General features: G+C 38.6%; 1 protein-coding gene across 2 annotated transcripts; it reads right to left on the bottom strand.

Annotated features, from left to right (window-relative positions):
- Window positions 1–881: 881 nt before the first annotated feature.
- Window positions 882–20,617, bottom strand: RAB3GAP1 (RAB3 GTPase activating protein catalytic subunit 1). 2 transcript variants are annotated; one of them, XM_088521768.1, is made up of 25 exons: window positions 20,533–20,617; window positions 20,356–20,411; window positions 19,262–19,337; window positions 18,073–18,205; window positions 17,841–17,919; window positions 17,158–17,274; window positions 16,384–16,549; window positions 15,471–15,570; window positions 14,007–14,088; window positions 13,078–13,146; window positions 12,306–12,379; window positions 11,515–11,607; window positions 10,022–10,191; window positions 9,602–9,700; window positions 9,080–9,252; window positions 8,427–8,481; window positions 7,774–8,145; window positions 7,044–7,181; window positions 5,900–6,127; window positions 5,269–5,365; window positions 5,075–5,178; window positions 4,818–4,933; window positions 3,541–3,643; window positions 2,348–2,368; window positions 882–1,158 (listed from the first exon to the last, which is right to left on the bottom strand). In XM_088521768.1, exons 1-25 carry the CDS (start codon window positions 20,548–20,550, stop codon window positions 916–918), a joined length of 2,982 nt encoding a protein of 993 aa, XP_088377894.1. In that variant the 5' UTR covers window positions 20,551–20,617; the 3' UTR covers window positions 882–915. The 2 variants fall into 2 exon arrangements, with proteins under 2 accessions (XP_088377894.1, XP_088377895.1); XM_088521769.1 differs by lacking the exon at window positions 2,348–2,368.
- Between the last annotated feature and the right edge of the window lie 543 nt (window positions 20,618–21,160).

The raw sequence follows: 21,160 nt of genomic DNA, 5'->3' as shown, positions 1-21,160 counted from the left end.
GCAATGTTGGCACATAAAAGTCATACTGGTTGCATGATAATCAGTGGGCTTAGCTTACAGTATGTCATGGAACTGTTTTATCATGTGTTTTAAGAGATCAAAGACATAATACACATTTCAAAAGGTCTATATAAATATCAGTAACTTAAAGCAAAACACCTCTGTACACATCATTTACATACAGCTTTGGCCATTGCATGCAGGGGAGGATATAAAGTATCCAAAATAGTTAGTGCTCACTTAAGGCTATTTGCATATTAGGCTTAGTACCCAATTACAGCTGAAAAATACACTTACCTCAGTGTTTGGGAGGAGTGTCCAAGACATACAAGAGGTTTTTGAATAACTGTTGCACTAGGAGAAGCTTAGCCTAAGTTAGAATTTACTGTATATGTTAAACAAGATCAAGATTTTTAAAAATAAGTTGCCACTTAATGATTAACCAGAAAAACAAAAGCTCGATATTCACGTGATAGCAATAAATACATATTATTAATGTTCACATGTCAAGTAGACTTAACAACATATAAAGATGATTAGGAACTACAGCAGCACATCTGCATAAATTTGAACATGAACTATTTGCATAAAGCCCATTAATGTCTGTTATTTAACAAGCTAATGCAAAAGAAATTTTCCCCTCTGTTCACAGGAAGAAAATTGAACTTTCTTCCCCTAAAGTCTGATTAAAACCCCTTCTGAAGTTATTTTAAGCATCCCAGTTAAGGTTGATACAGCCATCCTTCTTAAATGCCAATTCCACTCTATCGTTGGGAATATTATTCTCAGTTACCAATGACAGACAACTGTGTTTTCTCCTCACTACAAGCTGCATCAGTCTCTAACTTTTCCTTCAGGGAAGTTAAAAGAGATAACTTCCTACTTGTGAACACACACAAGACACAGCTCGCTCCCTCAGAAGAACGTTGTATCTGCTGAAAAGGCCCCTGCGAGGCGGAAGTCCTCTCTGGTCAGCACGCTGTACATGCGCTGGGGCAGCGCCTTGGAGTACGGGGCCGGGCGCGGGACGGTCGCACGTAAAATCACCTCCCGGCCCGTGGGCGGCGGGAAGTCCGAAACGGCTCCTGCACTGAGGCGGCGCTCGTCTGGCGAGCCTGAGCGCCTCGCTTCTTCATCAAGCGAGGTCATTGCAGAAGCCTTAAATAAAAGCACAGGTATAAACTGCAAGATGAGCTGTTTCTTGACATTAAGAGCCAGGAAATACATCATAAGGGCTGGAGCCGGGGTGGGGGACTAGAAATGGTGAACACATCAAAATGCTTTGTGTATACAGAGCAAGACACAGAGCAAGACAGTAATGGGATGTCAAGAAATAAACTGCACAATGAAATGCAAGGGCCTTCAGCTGTAGAGGGTAAGCCCAGCCAAATTTAAGCTTCCTATTTTTAACAGTGTGAAGCCAGGGTTTTGAGGAGACAAAAATGCTCCTCCTCTGAGGCAGGGTTCTCTCTTTGTGGCTACCCAATTGTCTAAATGAGTCAGGCTCTTTTAAAATATAATCAGTACCCCTACTGCAGTCTTGGCAAAAAGTCACCTGCTTTTTCAAACCAAAGATACTGATTGATAACTGCTTTTTCATGGGCAAGGAGAAGCCTGCCAAGATCAGCATCACTGAGGAAATGAAACAGTTCCAGTTTCATCAACCCTTACTGATGCAGCAGCAACAGCTCTGCCTGAGCACTGCAAAGGAGCTACTGCTCTTCAGTCAGCTCCCTAATATTTTCCAATTATGGATAGGTACCAATAGCCTCAGGCCAATTCTCACACCTGCCCTTCTCTCAAGGCTGGTGTCTTTATCGCCTACACGGCACAGATCACCAAGGACAATTGCTAGCCATTGTACCAAGAATAGGCCTAGGAAACCTACAGAGGATAGTCCTTGTGTTGCTTCTCACAATTACCCTAGTTATCCCTGTCAAAAGACCCCTCTGGATTTTTGTCCAAAAGGTTTAGTGACCCTAATAGGTGTTGATAATAGTTTTGGTGGCCTTTGGATTGCAAAGTACAAACAAAAAATACTGGTTGCAACAGAGAGCAAAAAAAAAAGGTAAGGCCACATATTCTAGCATTAGGCATCTAACATTGACTTTAATAAATGTTTAATTGTTTTATTTTCATGATTTCTCTGTTTCTTTTCATCACGTTAGGCTCTAAAGGAAGTTCTATGAATGAAGAGAAACCAATCCAGAAACGCAACATTATTTTTATGCTTAATATGTGGATTAACAGTACAAACCAAATCACGGTGTTGTACAGTATCTACCAAAAGGTTTGACTCTATGCAGCTAGGGAAGATGAGTGGGAAACGAGGGACAAAGTTGGTTACCTCATCAGAAGATTCAGTCAGCTTGAAAAGGGATGAGAAAAGAACCAGTGATGAAAGATAGAAACAGGCAGTCAGAGGTGACTTACAAGAGGTTAGACAGGGGCTGTAGGTTTAAGAGACATCATGCACTCTAGTTCCAAGAACATGCGTGTGCTGTCATAGTCTTTCATGAGAAACTTTGAGAACAAAACAATGCATTTTATATAACCTATATAAAAGAGCCCAGGTTCAAAAGGTAAGGAACAAGGATGCTATTCAATATCTTTTTATTGTGCTGCTTTCTGCTAAAATAATTATTGACAAACGAAACACAAAAAGGGGCCTTGTAACCTCTGTGCCCTTAAGTCTTTCTTAAGTGACTAATAGGAGGAGTCTATAGCCTAGCCTTACTAATTGCTGTTCCAAAAGAAATAAAACTATTTATGTACAGTTCTGTACATTTTTATCAAAGATTACCATTAAAAATTTTGACATTGAAAGCATAAAACTCCATTAAAAACACAAGTGCACACACTCAAAGTGTTATAGAAAAGTCTGTAGTTAAGGCTGTTTTACATGTTGAGTTTTGCAACTGGATTTTCCTAGAAACTCAAGTTCTCCTAAAGACACAACAAATGTTCTAATTCTCTACTTCTCAGAATAACTGTGATCTGTTGTTTAGAATGGTCCTTTTTATGTTGAGCTGCAAACTATGAAGCACAAGTTTAGAAATGAAACTCTTCCTAAACAGTTTCCACAGCAAAAGTGTTGTGTCAAGTGTTCTAAGTATAAATCTCAGTCTAAAGTTACCCATCTATAATATTTCATATTAAAATGTGTTCCTCTACATACCTATGTGAAAGAATCAGCACACTCTCTTCGTTCTTGATGTACTGTTGTATATATTCTACAAGTTGAAGAACTCACAAGTTTTTGTGCTATAACAGCACTGTTGATGTCAATGTTTGAAGGAAATCAAATATTAAGGACACCTCTATCTACTAAGCTGCTGCCAATATTGTGTGACCCTGATCATCTACTCTTCTTTTTTCTTGCAAAGTTTTGTTATTGCCAAAATCACTTGGAACATTATGAAGAACACAAGCACGTTTGTAAAAAAAAAAAAAAAAATACATGGAAAGTATACTGGTATCAGATAAGTTATTGCCTCATACTGTTTAAATTAGTAAAAATGGCCAAGAACTCCAGCTTACCCTCTGAGCGTTCACAAACAGCTTATGGATGATGCTCCCAGCAGGTCCTCTTCCTGCACCAACAACTGCCACTTCTGGCTGCTCCAGGAGAGAGTTGACAAATCTGATGGCACAAGTTATTAGAAAGGAAGGAATGAATGCTGAATTTCTTGGCTAAACCAAATGAATGCTGAAGTTCTGCATACTGAATGTTCTCAGCTATACCCCTTTTTCCTCATCTAACAAAATGGAAGTGTTTCCTAGGAAGACTCCCAGAGATCTCCTCACAGCATTCTTCACACAGAATGCAGAACTGGCAGTTCTCAAGTCCAGAAATTTAACGGAATAAAATGACCTCTCCCAGCTTCCCACTACTATCATTGCTTTTTCCTTTCTTTATTGACTTCCCTCTAGCCTAAAGACGTTCAGCCTTCAGTTGCTCCTTCCTTCCTTGTTGCTGATCTTTCACACTAACATAAGATGGTTTTTTTGGATAGGTTATAACAAACCTGAACAGAGTATCCTCCCAAATAAGATGAGGAAAGGCAGCTTGTACAACTGCTCACACCATATCCCCAGCAGCACAGGCTAGAGAGCACCGAGGCTGCAAGCCAGCTTCTGAAAGGACCTGCTTCTCTCAGCTATAAATGCAGCTGAAGCTCCTAATTTCAGGTGCCCAATTCAGACATGACCACAAAGATATTGCATTGGTCAGACAGAACTCCTCCAGCATTCAAGCATTAACAGCAGAAAAAGTCATCTTTCCTCACAGCAACAAGAAGTCAACCAGTTTATTTGGCGTGTTACTATTATCTTGTTTAAGCAATAGGTAAATAATCTCATAGCAGATAGTGAAGCAGGGAAACATGGCTAGTCACTTTTCATTTATATAGTTCCTCTGCAAAAGATTTCAAATTACTAAGGAGACTAGAAGACAAGAAAATCTGAGCTTTCAGCACTTCCATATTAATGATGGAAAATATTAAATTTCTAGCCCTTCTAATTGTAACTAAAAACTAACAAGGTTTAGCAAATGCATTTTTACATGCATTAATAGTAAGCATTTAGATAAAAATGGAATGACTTTTAAAAGTCAGTATAATTTTCAAGAATATAGTCAGATGGGCACAGATCACATCACTCAAGTCAGCTGCGAAGGGGTAGCCTTATGTTCATATCGAATAAATATGATTCGTTACTATCTTTTCCAATGTATGTAAGACCTGTATTACCATTCTTTCCACCTGTCTTAAGTTTTGAGACTCCTAAAAAGAGGAGAAACAAGGAAAAATAGTCACCTTTGTAAATCTTCTCTCTGTTGCTCATCTTCACATTTGTCCACCCCAAATTTTGCTTTCAGAGACCGGGCCCTGGCAATGATTGCTTCCACACTCATGATCTGAGCAATGATTTCCTGTAGGAGTTTAAACAACAGGAGGAAAAAAAAAAAAAAAAAGGACATTGAAAGGACATTGTATTTGCACTCTCATGAACACTGTACAAGTCTATCAAGTGTTTTTAGCTTCAGCTAAAATATCTTGGAAGTAACTCTTACTTCCAATTTCTTGTCCTCTGGATTTGGGAATCGCAGAACTTTACTGGAATGGGATATTATCTGCTTAATGATCTTCTTAACTGAAGAGATACCATCTAGTGTTTCTGTTAGGAGGAAAAGAAACAAAAAGGCTTTAATCACTGTTCATCAGTGTTCATCCTAGAACATTTAATGATTTATTAAATATTATTTACCTTCCTCCTTTACCTTGAGTACAGCAGCATGGATGATGCAAGGCAAAAGATGCCTTGCAAGGTCAGCTGGTTTCTGAACTACAAGATAGTGAAGCACCTATAACATCAGAAAATTTAACACATTAATGCTCAAAACTGCTTCCCAAAGACAAGGTTAACTAGGAAAGATGAGTACCTATGTTGCAGAAGTAACACTATTGCTTAAGAGGACTCAACAGACAGTCATTACATAAAACATCACTGATTGATGGCAGTCCCAAAAGCTTAAGCAAGGAACTAAAAGTAATGGAGTTTTATTAACATTTAGTTTGAAAATGCATACACGCACCTTGAAAAAAGGTGTTATACCTACCAGAAATTCAAAATACCATCTAAATAACACACCTTGTATAGTTACATTACAAAATCCAATTACTCCAAATATTTCAAACACATTGTTGTCTGACATTAAATATTTAACAAGAGGCTATTTACAAAACAGCTTAATAACTCTAAGAATACAGTGTAATGACATGTTAGTGTCATTAGTGTTAGTGTCAAGTGTCATCTTGCAGAAAGAGGAAATAAAGGCTGCTCTAAGTTTAGTAGAAGCATCACAGGGCAGGCTACCATCAGCCAAAGAGTTTTTTACCTTCTCTGCTTCTCTAGTGTCATCAAAGAGTCTCTTCTGCCTGCGGGCTGGGACAGGCTTTGCTGTCTCCCAGGCCTCTACCCACATGTTGCTGGGAATCTTCATTCGGGCGCTCAGCTCACCCTTAATTACCACATTCCCCTTTTCATCAACCACTTCCTCTTCGATGTAATCCCGAGGGGAATACCACCTCACGAAATCCTCCAGGCAACAACCAGGATTAGCTGCCTGGAACAAAGACAGAAAAAAACCCATGTAAATGTAATCATGTGGGTAACAGGGCAGTGGGCTTTAGTGGGCAGAGCAGAGGCTAGGAGCCAAGAACTCAGGCAATTCAGTTCAGTTATCTAACTGTACCTTAAGAATAGGAACTGGGAAAGGCTGAGGGGAAAGAGTATGTATAAAGAGTATATATAGTTATTTTTTGACAGAATCTCAATTTTTTAGTCTTGAGACCTCCTGATGAAAACCATATACATGTCCCTAGCTCCATCTGTGGAGTTCAGCAGAGAAATGGAGCAATTTACTCAAAAACACAGCTAGTGAAAAGCTGTATTGAACGAAATACTGATACCTTATCCTTCTGCTAAGCAACAAAACTTCATCTGTACTGTAAAGTTAACACCTATCACTCCACCAAAGTCTATATGCATAATTGTGGAAATGCTGTAATAGATTTTCTTTGCACTAACTTTATGTCTTTTTCATTTAGAGTCTGATGAAAAGGTCTGTTTTTACAAGGCTAGAGAATTAATGTGGGGAAGCAACAACTATCAAACAAAAGCTTCAAGGTAGGGGCAGACATCCAACAAGGATGTTCAGTTTTCTTTTGACATTATTTTGTATGGGCAAAACTGAGTTTTCCTTGAGGTCTTTTAGTTTCTTTAAGGGAATCTTGTGCAAATAAGATGATGTGCCAATTTACCTAAATGCTACAGTGTAACACATCAGATATTCACAGATTCTGAAATGCTACAAGAGTTTTATCAACTGTTTTCTATTTTCAACTTTATTTTTAAACTGTTCAGGAAGGTGCGGGGAAGGACATAAAACCATCAGAAAAGCCTTAAAAGTTTTAGTCCCCAAAGAAAAGAGATAATTAAATTAAGAGAAAAGCAGTCTCAGAATTCTTCAAGTATTTTACCTTAAAAGATTCCATATCTGAGAGCAAGCAGGCGCTCTGCATGCGGGCCCGAAGATGAGCACCTTCTGCCGACGTCCCCAGCTTCGCCAGTACCTCGGACTGTTCCTCCAGCAAATCCTCAGTCATGGGGGCTGGCTCCTGCAACGTGCAAAGAGAAAAGCTCACAAATAATCTCTCCTCAGCCTTACTCAGGAAGAAGGGGCTGAAAGCACCGTTACCCAAAAATTCATTTTTACCGAAATCAGATATACACACCCCTGTACGCATACGTATTTATAAAATCAAGAGAAAGGTATTGTCTTCAGTTCGTATACAGAGCTCAGTGCAACCAGCATAACAGTTTTTATGCTGAAGCACACAGCCACATAACTGAATTCTCATGGCAAACTACTTCAATCTTATTTGAAACTAAACCTATTTGAGTTAAAAAATGAACACTCAAAAACATTTCCAGAAAATGCCTCTGCAGCCTACATTCAGCTTCTTTATTTTGGTCTTCAGTATGGGTTAGGTAACTAAACAGTTTCTGATTATGTAAACGGGAGAATTTCATTTTAAACAGCCTCATCAGATTTTAAAAAGGAAAATGAGGTCATAACCTGAAAGATTTAGCAATTTTAAGAATAAATACAGCTATAACTACAAACCAGACATAGTTTCACAATCCTAAGGAGGAGTCATATCACATGACAGTCCTGTTGCACATCCTGTCCAGCTCCTGCTGTCTAACCTGGGTTATTGGAATGTAGAGAGGCTCTCCCGGATGAAGCAATGTCAACTTTCCGTGTGGATGTAGACGACCTTCTGGTTTTATATTTACAGACTCTCTGCTGCCTTCTTTCGCTCCTCCTTTCTTTCCATTTTCCTGCCCATTTCCTTTCAGATCTTCTGTGTCACTCAGACATTCAAAAAATTCCTCCTCACTGTCACTCCATGATTCCCAAGACTTGCCAACTTCTTTATCAGTCTCCTTTGGATTTTCTCTAGAGTGGTCTGCTCCTTTCCCAGCATCACCAGAAGAAGCCCCAGGGGAACGATCAGATGTGTTCCCTCTTCTCCCTTCATCCCTTGCTTTCTTTCTTTCAATACAGCAATTTAACATCTAACAAGTTAAAGGAAAAAAATAAAAACATCAATTACTTTTCTAACGGAAACACTGTCACAAAAATGTGAAGAGTTACCAAAGCAAAAGTTACTAACAATTCTAAAAGATACTAACTTCACTGAACTTGTTACAACAAAGCTTTTTCCCCAAGAAGTGAAGCCCGGAACCAATAATATAGATGTAATTAAGCCTACAACAATAAAATATTTAGCTAATATTGCCTTATTTTTGACCATTTCCTTATGAGAAAAGTCATTCTCAATTTGGGAGATACTGACCTGAAGCTTTTGATGCAGTAAACAGCATCTCAGATCCGGAGGGCCACTAGCTAATCTAACAAAAGGTAGAAATGTAAACATTATAAAGTTAAATCCTCCACACCTGCATACATTGTCTTAAATAATAGCAAATCAAAAAAAGGGTCAAATATACAGGTAAAAACAGCTCCCACCCCCAGCAATTCATCTAGCAGCTGGTTTCAGCAGACCAGGTAGTGCCTGAACAAGCCCAGAAGTTGGGCTACATTTACTCTCAGGATAACTCTGAAGCTCAAGGATTCACATTAGCACAAAACAGACACATCCTGCATTGCCTGGTCAGTCTCCATTTGGATGTCGAAGGGGTAACACTTTCATGGAACAAGTTAAGCATCTTTGACTTTTTTCTTCTAATGTCAGGACAGAAGCCAAGTGTTGCTATAAGCTTCTTCCTCATTAACATAATGGAGCACTCTGGATCGAGCTTCCTCCAGACATCTCAAAGTTTTCAAAGGAGGGCTCAGGTGCTTTTCCCCACTGCCAATTCTTCCTTGCCTTAAGGAAGGAGAGTAAGCAGCAAAATCAGAGTATTTTTCAAAGTCATAGTTGAAGTCACAGCCATCTGCTACTGATGCAAAGAATATTTTCAGTGACAAAACAGCAGCAACTCTTACCCTGGAATAAGGTAGTTGTTCTCCCATCTATAGCGCATTTCTAACACAAATTCTTGCCAAAGATGTGCCACTCCTTTTACTCCACCATGGTAGAAGTTTATCATGCAAAGACACAGAGCTAGTTTGTACGTCAGACTATCAGAAGGAGCAGATTTAAACTGACTGAAGAGATTCTACATGACAAATAAAAGAAAGCAGGAAATACAAATAAAAATGACATATTTAAAGTTTCTCTTCCAAAAGTATACGGCCTGTGTCCTGTTTGTCAGTACAAGTGGATAAACAAAAATCTTCACTCTAAGTATAAACCACCAAAAAGGATCATCTGTAGAAAAGGCAAGGGGGAACCCAACAATATTCATTCACTTTTTCAACCTGGAAGTTCCACAAACAGAAGTTTCTCTCTCCAACAATTCTCTGTTATAAAACACAGGCGACCACAGCAAAGCCTGTATGAACATATACTCAAAATCTTCCTTCCCCCACCCTCTGCCAGCAACCCACCCCAGCAGTAAAACTTACATAATCTTCATTCTCTGGAGAAGAATTGTTTCCTGTTGAAACACTAGTTCTGCTTTCAGATCCATCTGTGAGTTTGTCAGCAGCATCAGGAAATAAAAACTTAAAGAAACAAACAAACAAAAAGTTCTCTCAGTATATGTTTTCTGTTCATCTTCTCCTTCACAAAGTTATTGTTCATTATAAACTATCAAACACTATAAATAATTAGAGTTCAGAATTCATTTTAAGTTTGTTTATATTGTATAGACTTCTAACAATCTAGGCTATATTTCACAATGCTGATCAGTGCAATTAATGACAGCTAATTGTTCTGCATCAAACTTATAACTCCACTATGCTGCACTATCAGATAATGAAATATAAAAAAAGGCATTAGTGAAAGCATACAATACACTTTATGCATGTGGAGAGCTCACTCACCAGCAGAATAGCATTCAGAACTTCATTATTTAAAGGTGATTCATCTACACCTCTGTGTTTGCGAATTTTTTTCTTTGCACTGTGAACCATATTTGTAACAGATAACTTATGGATTGGGACTGGTGCGGGCTCTGTAAGCTTCAACAAAGCATGGGTAATATCAGCAACATCTATAAAATAGAGACAAACAAGCAACCAAAAAAAAAATTACCTTTTAAAAAAGGTTTGGCACTCAGCCCTTTCTTAACCTAACCTATCCCACTGTGCCATCATGTTCCATACCTGAGGGCCACTGTTCTCAGCAGCAAAGATGAAGAGCAGAGTCAGTGACCGACAGGCAGGAAGCCCCCGTGACTGATGTTGCTGGATGCAGAGCAGAGCAGCTGGGCTGCAGCAGCCGCCACTGCCACCTACCGCGCGCTGCGCAATCCGCAGCAACGGCCGCCTGCAACCTGCCTCCCAAAGCACCGTCTGACCCTTGCTTACACATAAACACCCACAGTGAAGACATGGTGGATGCTAGAGTTTTTGCTTAGCATTAGTTACTGCACATGACCTTGTATGGCCTAAGCTCTATTATGTTTTGGACAGGTCAGGTAAACTCATCCAAAATATTGCTCTTCTAATATACAATATTAAAACTACGGGAGACAAATGAATAATTGCCAGCAGCCTGGAAAACCACATTTTTGTTTTAAGAAAATGAGAACTAATGAGAGCTAGAGACCTTTTATAGTAACACATACCCTACTTTATCTAACACGTTGTTAAGCTAATTAACTAGTGACTTCTTTGCTCTTAAGCTCCTTGAAAGATATGATTAAGTGTAACCAAAGAAAATATACTGATACAGGCCATATTTGGAAGAGAAAAACAAATGCATACACAGAGGTTACGGCAAAATTTGGTAGTAAACAAGAAAATGGTCACCGGAAAAAGAAAAGCTAAAGAAATGGACAGACACATCAAACCGATATCAGTTAATATCTATATTGTTTGGATAAAATTTAACCAGTTGGTCTGATAATTTAGGGTTTAGCTTTATTATGCTTCTTCCTTACCTACTGGGAATAAAATAATCCCTTAAAAATGAAGGCAAGAACAGAACCGATTACTCTTAAAACAAGCAGTTAAAATATGGACAATATAGCACTTTAAAAAGCAGAAAGTGCAAAAACCTACAAAAAAAAATGGGAAATGATACAGACAAGAAAATACATTTGCACAAAACTAAATACAATATATGTCAAATGGAAAGTCTCACTTTCCAATAGGTAACAAATACAACAAAATCTTCCTGTGGGCCTTTGAGAGCCAAGCTGCACCTAGAATTCATGAGAAATGGTAGAACATGCACTGACCACTCCAGAAAATGCCCAGGAGTAACAGTTACAGAATGATGATCAAACTGAAGTCAGGAATACAAGGCAGTAGAGACAGGGAAGGTAAAATAATTGTTGAACAACTGAAAGCTAACAAGATTTGAATTTTACCTTTTCCGTCTTCTTCAAATGCAGATCTTCCAAGTATCTCCTCAGTTGACTCCTTCCGCCGACAAAGCTTGAAGAACTCCGTAAGAAAATCACCTGAGAGAAATCAAGTTTCTAAATAATTGTTCAATTAAAAAAAAAAATGAATTAACCCCCAAAGTGATTACTGAGGGACAGCAGTGCCAGTTTATCTTTTAAACTGAAAGAATATGATAATTTTTTAAACATCCCAAACCACACAATTACAGTCTAGGAAAATGCACAGCTAGACAGCTATTGGACCCCCCTCGGCCCCAGAGCACAGTTCTTCATGCAGCTTCAGCCATTTCTTCCCTCACAGAGGGTTGAAAGTCACCTGTATGTTGTGATTTCTTCATTTTGAAGCCCTCTCCCCAACAAGCTAGCAAGTCAGGACTGAGAATAGTACAGTCTCCACACCTACAGATCTTCCTCGACTGACACAGATAGATGGAAATAAGGAAGGTTCAACTAAGAAATCGAATATAGGTAGAAAGGACTGCATAAGATTTTAGGAAATACAGTTCTTGATAGAACCACACAAAATAAATAGTTACTCTCTGGAACCTCGTGAAGTAAGTACATACACAGACGGAGTATAACCAGTAACAACAGGGTTACAAATACTGCACTCCTGAAAAACAAGAGACCTGAAATATAGTCCACTCAGACAAAGAAATGAGGAGTGTCAGGACAGAAAGGTCATCACGAATCAGTCATTCACATGCTGGCAGCTTAAGAGCTGTAAAAGAAGCTAAGGAATTCTGATGCCTTACCCAACAGACACTGAGGATTATCTGCTTTTCTGACTCGCACAGACCACTGGGGTGCTTGAATAGGATCGAGGTCCCTTAAAAAATAAAACACTAAAAGTTTCAGACTGATGGTGATGGGATGAGAGAGATGAGTATCAAATTCTTAGTAACTGGAATGTCACAGATAGGCTATGAAAGTCATAACATGAAGCATATTACACAGGAAAACAGGGAAGTGTTCTGAAAAGGAAGCAAGAATCTGTTTTATGTACACACACGAGTAAGAAACACACAGGAACTCAAAGTTAAAATTCAAGTAAACCTGTTTTCAATTTTTATTAATCCTGAAAACTCATTTCCGCATTAATATGAAAATAACTGCTTTTTTTCCTTTTAAGTTTTAAGAGATCAGTACACTGTTCATTACCTTTATGAGGCTTTGCAGAAAATATGGGTGACACTCTGTGGGAATTAATTCTTTTTACTTTCCACAGTCAACTTTGTCATGTTCTTTCTCAAGAACCACGCAATATGCAAAACTTTTCAGTTTAGCCTGAGAGAATGCTCAAAGAGCGTGGGGCGTGTTGCATGTTGAGATAATGATATGGTAACTAATATTCTCTAATGCACAAAAGCATTTCAGAAGCTGCTGTTTTCCCAGATTAGACATTCTCGCAAATGCCTCTCGCAAATGCATCATGCCTCAAAATGGGTTCTCTGACACACAAAACAGGACATTTAACAAATGAAGAAAGGAGACTTGAGCTATTTGCAATCCAGATAGAATACTTACGAATAAACATCGTTGTCAACGATGATACCTTCCGTTAGGTGAGGCCATGTGGTAGCTAAATGAAGCTCACTGAAACAAGCAAGATTTAAACCTTTGAGTGATACTAGAAAGTGCTTTTGCCAGCACAGTTCAGATTCTGAAGAGCACACATGACAGTTCATACTTAAATCCCACTATGTATTTTACAGTTAAGTCCAATGAACCACTGAATCAAAATCTAAGGTATCAAAAACACATTGCTAACTAGACAATGTTAATTTCAAATTCATACACTTTTGCCAGATTTTTAAGTAAGGTGTCATTCTTCAGAGTGGAGTTTTAGGGGGTTTTTTATTATTATTTTGTTTTGTTGTTGCAGGACAGGGGAGTTTGGAAAAGGATGATCGAAAGATATTTCTCTAACAAGAATTTGAAGGAATTTGCATGTATTCAATGAGTTTCTTTTTGTTACATTCTACTGATAATTCTACAGCATGCACCCAGTATTGTACTAAACTTTACTGGTATTCAGCATACAAGGCATTTTTGTAACTTCCCTCCACAAAAAGAGAAATTGCACACAGTATTTTATGTATCCAAGTACATCAGAAAGAACGAACTTTCATAACTTGCCTACAGCACTAAAACATGTCTAATGCATTAAGCAATTCCTGCATTTGTCAAGCGGTGATGGGATTTTCAGAAGAGAATATAAGAGGGATCTGAGTATTTCAGTTTAAAGATCCTCTCAATTTAAGTCTCTTTAAACATTATACTTAACGAAAGCAAATACAATCCCTGAATAAAGGCACATCATTTTTAGAGTTTATCTCCAATTAAGGCACATTTCTGCATAGCCTTACCTAATAGCCATAGGCAATAGCTATTACTTAAAGGTATTTAAGTCCTCTATTAGGGGAGCTAAAAAATTCAGTTTTCTGAGCTCTTACCTAATGGGATCCTCACAGGCACCAAACGGTAACTTCCCAAATTCAAGGCCTCCAACTTCTCCTCCAACAAGAGCGTCTATGTCTGAAGAAAGATCAACACATTTTCCATATAGAATTTAAGGGATACATTAAGAAACTAGTTGAACCTCAACTTCACAGCAAAAAGATGCTGTAAAGTGCGTAAGCTGATGCAAGAACAGCTAAGGTGACAGAGCTTTGAAAAAGCAATTCTAGCACATAGCCAAAGTTATTGTTCCAGAAGAAAGAGGGAGTTACCATGCAACTAGATGCACTGTATCTCTATCAACCATGTTGACGGTTTATTCTTTTTATAGCCTATTATATCTACTCCAATTTGAGTTAGCTTACCATTACCACTTCTTTGGTCTAACAAAAAGATGAACAGAGATCTTGTGCTACATACAATAAAACAGTAGGCAGCAGGAACTGATGATGGCTACCATGGTGGCCTAAAGAATCAGTGTTCACACAGGAACACGTAGGTACAGACTAGCCATAAAAAGACTTAAGCAGACATTTAGTTTAAAGCAGAGAAAAGAGACTCCAGAAGAGGAACTCTGCAGGTGTGAAACAAACAACTACTTTGAAAAGGCAGTTTGATCATTTTATTGAAGGAATTGTACGATGTGTCAACTGCAATAGCAAAAAAGCTTGACCCAATGACCTGTGAGAAGCCTTTTAATCCTAAGTATTTAAAGACTTCTCCCAGCATCTTCAACCATTCCCCATTCTATATCCTTTAAAAGATACAAACTATTAATATGTAGTCTTTATTAAACATAAGTCTAAATGGGTATAACATAACGCCATCACAAAAATGCCATTATGCCATCTCATCCTCAATTTTAAGTGCAACTGGCAAACGGTTTACAAAGCAATCAGTATAATTAATTTATAGAAAGTGTAAACTAAAATATATATATATATATATCCTAATTTTCACTTCAAGTGAGGTCCACATAATTATTTCTCATTTCCACAATGCTAATACAGTAAAGTATTAAAAATGAGTTATTTCATTGAAATAATTGACTACCACTGCAAAGCACTATGATCTAACAAAACCAGAATCCGCCAGGTTTTCCTGTGGAGCTTAGGGCAGAATTCCTTATAGACAGCCATCCATTTCTCTTGGAGCAGATACTACAGCTTTACAGCTATCACGACCTAGGTACCATCTTTGAACACTAACAGCAAAGCATATTGCATAGACACAGCCCTAACCAAACCACCGATCACAAGCATAATCACTGACATGATTCAAGAACAGCTTTCAAGTTGCTGGCTTATCCCAGGGAGCAGAAAGGCATTTAGTTCTAACCAGAGCCTTCCGTAGTAAAGCAGACTTAACAGTTTTACTCTTCTGGCAAGATACATAAGCATGTCCTTTAGCACTCACTGTTGACCTCAAGCCAAGTTTTTCTGAGGACACAAATCTCCTACCTGGTGGCTGTTGGGGCCAGAAATACTGTTGCCAGTCTTGAAGCACGTACGTAAGCCGAATAGCCATGCTTACAGGAGGCAGCGGGGTCAACGGACACCCCTTGAAAATAAACAGTATAGGAAAAATTGCAATTTAAAGACTACATCCAGCAGAACAATCTTAGGGTTTGTACAGATCTTAGTTTTAATAGGTGGTATTAGGGCTGATTTCTCAAAAATGTCACGTGCTTAGAATTATCAAGAAAGCCCTCTTAGCTCAGCAAGACACCTGCATGCAAAATTAACCATTCCACTAAAGTCCATGAAATATTTACATATTCCACTTCACAGGTAACTTAGACAACCCTGATACAAAATGTTATGTTTGCATTAAGGATTTTATTATTTTCATTTTTTGATTAGATTGCTGATTATCAACACTAGTCAGCTATACCACTCTAAAAACAAAGCTCAGATTTCAGTTACGTTGTTCTTCATTCTTAAAATTTATCTAACTATAGATAAATTATTTATTACATTTCTTCATATATTTATCTCTATTTACCCATAGCAGGAGCTATAAAGTATTAGAATACAAATCCATTGTCCTCCCCCTTGTTAGGCACTAAAAAAGTTTGTTTCTGGGAGATAGGAACACAAGGTTGCTACAAGAGGCTAACACATTCTTTCACACGCTGACAGAAAACAAAAGAGGAGGAAGAATGTGATCAAGCTGTGTAGTAAAACCCATGTTGATTTCTGCTACTTATTGTCAGATAAGAAATGCCAGCATCCGGAAAAAGTCTTCACTGACATAAACAGTGTTGAGGCTCACTCTTAAAAAAAGCCCTTGCCTATAAGAATTTTACCTAAGGGAAAAAAGTAATAAAATAATTATTCCTAATATTAGTTATATACATATGGATGCACTTACGATCTTGGATTTGAAGACATCTAGTAAACCTGATAAATGAGTATACTGATTTGGCACTTTACGAAGATGAACCATTTCAAAGTCAGTTCGAACTCCTGGGCCTTGGCATTCTCCAACATACATTCGTCGCCACTTATGATGTATTTGCACAAATAGTGGTACCTGACTATAAAATACAAATATTTCAGATTAAATTGTTTTGTTGCCCTGCAGTCATTAAAACTACTTAAATACTTTAATGTAATTTCGTATCTGTTAACACGTGCAGAAAAATATTGCCATAATGCAGAATTTTTCATTCACTGGAACACTGTTTAAAATACTTAAGATCAATTATAAGAGCTACTGTTAACTCCACCAATTAAATGACATGCATAAAAAATAGTCATGCCATAAATAAAGCCATATTACTCATTTGATTTTCAATCAAAATTTAGAAACTCATGGTTATCACATGTAAAGTAGTATTCATCTGGTTTATTTGGAAGTCATATTTGCATACTGGTTATTCCAAGGGGTTATAAAATCTTTTAAAAATCTTTGAGGCTTTTATGTAACAGTGGGTATAAACCACCAGATCAATATTTTTAAAGTTTCCACAGGAACATTTTTAATTAAAAAAAGTCTTTAAATAATAAGATTATGTTGCATATAGAACAAATTTAGATTATACTTCCTTAACTACCAAATACTTTTTCTCACAATAATTTGTATCAGCATTAGAATGTCACATCTGTCAGCTCTGGCTAAAAAAGGGGTTATGCTTTCACTTACCAGCCAGTGTTTCCCAAAGCAATGGAAATGGAACTCAGCAGAAGGTTACACTTGGATTCACTAAGAACTGCTTCATTATTTGCTGGAGCAATAACCACAAACTCACGTAAGCCATACCTTAAGAGAACAAGACAGACATGCAGACATAAGGTAAGTTAACATACTGCTCTAACCTGTATCCCAAGTAGGGCACATAAGTGCAGCATCTGTGTCATGCCATACAGCTTCCAAACCAGAAAAAAAAAAAAAAAAAAGAAAAAGAAAAAGAAATCATTCCTACATTGACTGCCTGCATTTAAACGTGCAGACATATCCTAGCAGTTTTTCAGGAAGACTGATTATCACAAGCATGTCACATATTTTAAGAGAGCACTTTTAATTTTTTTTTTCTGTAATACATTTTAAAAGTGCCATTACAAGGGAAAATAATTAGAATACCTTTTAGTATAAGCAGAAAATATTATGCCTGATGCTAACTGAAAACTTTAGATATCAACATTTCTCAGCTTCATTTTTAATCCTGTCATTATATACTTTAGCCAATACCTCCAACATGATTTTATTTAAGCTTTAACTCTTGATACAGAAATAATAAATAAAAATACACAAGTGATTACACCTGCATGAAAGATTTTTCAATTGCAAAGCTTTCTCATATTAAGGAAGACAACGGGTGTACATACCATCTTACCAGACAATGCGCTCTAGGGGGAAAGTCATTGTTCATACACAGCAAGTCCTGCATAGGTAGAGGAAGGGCATCTGAGAAAAAGAGGGAAAAAAAAAAAAAAAGAAAGATACATAGATAACACAAGAGCATCGAGGTCCATTAATGTCAATTCAACACTCCGAATTATCCTTTGTCATATTATAAAACTTATTACATATTTCAGATACAAGAGATGTAACAGCTACCTTCTACCAATTCTTCTTTCGCATCTTTTTCACTGGGTCCTTGTGCAAGATAGTGATGGGTAACTGAGAATTTGAAGTCTGCAAACAAGATTTCATCCGATTTCTCTTCCCATGTTCCTGTGGTATAAACACCCTGTATAAATGCATAGAAAAGAAAATATGATCTAATGGAAGACATTCAGGTTAACTTTCATGACCTTTACAAAACATGCTGCCCATATGTTCCATAACATTTAGCCACCTTTTTCTACTCCTAAAGTTTTATTCTAAATAGCTAGGCATGGTTTAATTTAAAGAGACTCTCCAAACACTCCATAAAGTTAGCTAAATGAAAAAAATCCAGTGTTTTGAATAAGTATGTTCATTTCAAGGAGCTGTATCTTCCCTAGAAGTCTTCACAACTACATGGCAATCAAGAGGGATCAAAAAGGGAGAACGGACCTAGAAAATAAATCATGTAGGAATATGCTGACAGCTGAAGTTGAAAACTATTTCACTAGATAAGCTTTGTATTATACATTGTATCCTGACTAAAATTACGGATCACTACCTCTGGAACCTGGAACCACAACAGCCATTCAATCCAAGGCAGCTAAATTCATTTGCCCTAGTATACAAAGGGCTCAGTAATTACCCATGTGGCATACATGACTGAAGAAACACTACCAAGACTCTAATTAGACTTTGAAAAAGAATCCATTTCATAGATCAGAGGGATTTTTTTTTCTTTAAGTCAAAGGCAATACTATGCAAACCTCCGCCACAGGCACTGGAGGCATTACAAAAGCACAGGAAGAGGGGAAAAGAAATTCCTTGAGAATTTAAGGTTTCTAGATTGAAAACGAGGAATGAAAAAACAACAACAACAACAAAAATTGCTAAACCCTGAATAAAGATGCAGCTTTACGAGGAAAACTGTCAGGTTGGAAGACAATCCATCAATAATTAGCTTCCAGCAATTTTGGAGGGGGGAGCTGGCGGGTGAGTGGGGAACAAATGCTCACTTTTATCAGTGAAATTCTGCAAAAGTAAATCATTTTCTACCACACCTAAGAAAATAGCAGTTCTAAGTGTGTATATATATATATATATATATACACACACACACACACACATATATATAAAAAAAACCATGTATTATCAGTTACTAATTCCGATTCAAAAATAAATTTCTGAAGCGGTAACTGACCTTTTCTAGAGGTTTGCCTGAAGAAATTCCAATAAGTTTCCAGTCATTCAATACTTCTTCTATTCTTGAAATAAATCTAGTCAGGCAGGGAAAAAGCATTAATATTGCAGAAACACTAAGTCTATCTTATATTTCAGCTCCCTACAAGCAAGCAGTATGTTGCCCTACTACAGAACTCCTTCCCAAAAGTATTACATAACTTATTTTTAGATTTTAAAATTCCTTCACAAAAGAAGTCATTTGTAACGAGTAGCATCCGTAATTCCTGTCACTAGTCTCTCTTGTGCTGTAATTCAGGAGGGCTAAACACACATCTCACAGCAAACTCTAACCAACAACAGGCAGTTTTCACAGAAGCCTTTCAGCTCCACAGCCGGATAGTTTCCATTCAGGTGAAAACACTTAAAGCAATAATTCGTAATGCAAATAAAAGGCTCTGGGGTAGGTGGCAGAGCACAAGCTATTCAACAAGTATTCAGGGACAATTCTGATGTGACAGAAATGCTACGTTTTCCTTTTTTTTATCTGTAACATCACATGTCTATGTGAAAAGCCTGTCTGAAGCACAAAAGCACAACCCAAAGCAGAAAGCTTCCCAAATACTTAAAAGAATGGCCAAGAGAGGCACATCCTTACACAAACAAATTTGCACTTCTGTGCTCGTATTTCAGATGCTTGTAATGACTACTATGAGTAAGCTTTGAGTAATACAGGATCTCCAAGTGCTTGCTGTTTTTTTTTCCCTCCTGGTTTTGCAGCACATTAATTTTAGCAAAACAGACACCTGCCACTCTTCACAGAGAAGGACAATGCAAATACAAGGTCAAAACCCGAACGCCGTGTGAGAAACGGCGCTCGCAAGCGCGCAGCCCCCGCCTCCCTCTGTCATGGGTATCACCCCAGGAAAGAAGGCATTAAAAATAAACAATCATCCATGGAGAAGGCAGGCGCCTTCTTAGACATCCTTGGATCTGCCCGGCTAACTTCAAACGCCTGACGGGAGCCCCGGGGCGGCCGCCGGGGCCACAAGCTCCCCCCTGCACCACGAGCACCCCGCGGAGCCGCCGCTGCTCGGGGCTGCGGGCGGTACCTACCTCTCCCACTCGGAGGCGGTGGTGAAGTCCGTGATCTCGAACACCTCGGACTCGGGCTGCGGGGAGAGAGCGGCAGAGGCTGTGAACGCGGAAGGCCGAGCCCGAGCTCGGAAGGAGGCAAAGAGGGGAGAAAGAAGATGGAGAAGAAGGAGGAGAAAGTGGCTGGGAAACACTCACTTCGCTGTCCGCCGCCATCTTGCGCCGCCGCGCGCAGGGCAGGGCGGGAGGGCGGCGCGGGCCCGGCCCGCCCCGCCATGGCGGCCGCCACCTCGCGGCCGTTGGGCGCTGGCGCCGCCTGAGGGAGTGTGGGCGAAAACAGCCCTCGGTAGGAGCGCAACCTGCGGGCTTGGAGCCACTACTCCCGCGCCTTTCACCTAGCCGATCCCTCACACGCACCTTCAAAAATATATATATTTTATATGTATGTTTATATATATATATATTTTTTTATATATATGTATATACATACACACATGGTTCATCAAAGCTGCTCTCAAAGCAGCAAAACTTCCTGAAAAGAGATAAAGAAATCTTATGGATAATTAAATGGTAAGGGGGAGTGAGTGTTTAGAAGCATGAGGAGACTTAATACACTGCAGAAAATGGTAGGAATAAAGAAAGTACTGAAAGTGAATAAAAAAATAAGCAGGAGAGAAACAGTCTGAGCCTTGGCTGCTGGGAGTTCTTCCCTCTGCTTATCCCTGATCTGCTTGATCTGCTCCAGGCAAAACGCCCCGTGGGAGAGTTGCCTTGGCGACATGGTGTAAACTAAAGGGCCTGCTGGTAGCCACGGCCTGCAGGGTTT

Source organism: Tinamus guttatus, unplaced genomic scaffold (assembly GCF_059628265.1).
Source record: "Tinamus guttatus ecotype Peru unplaced genomic scaffold, ASM5962826v1 Tinamus_guttatus_pri_ptg000133l, whole genome shotgun sequence".
Taxonomy (NCBI): Eukaryota; Metazoa; Chordata; class Aves; order Tinamiformes; family Tinamidae; genus Tinamus; species Tinamus guttatus.
This window is presented reverse-complemented; position numbering and strand designations above follow the sequence as displayed.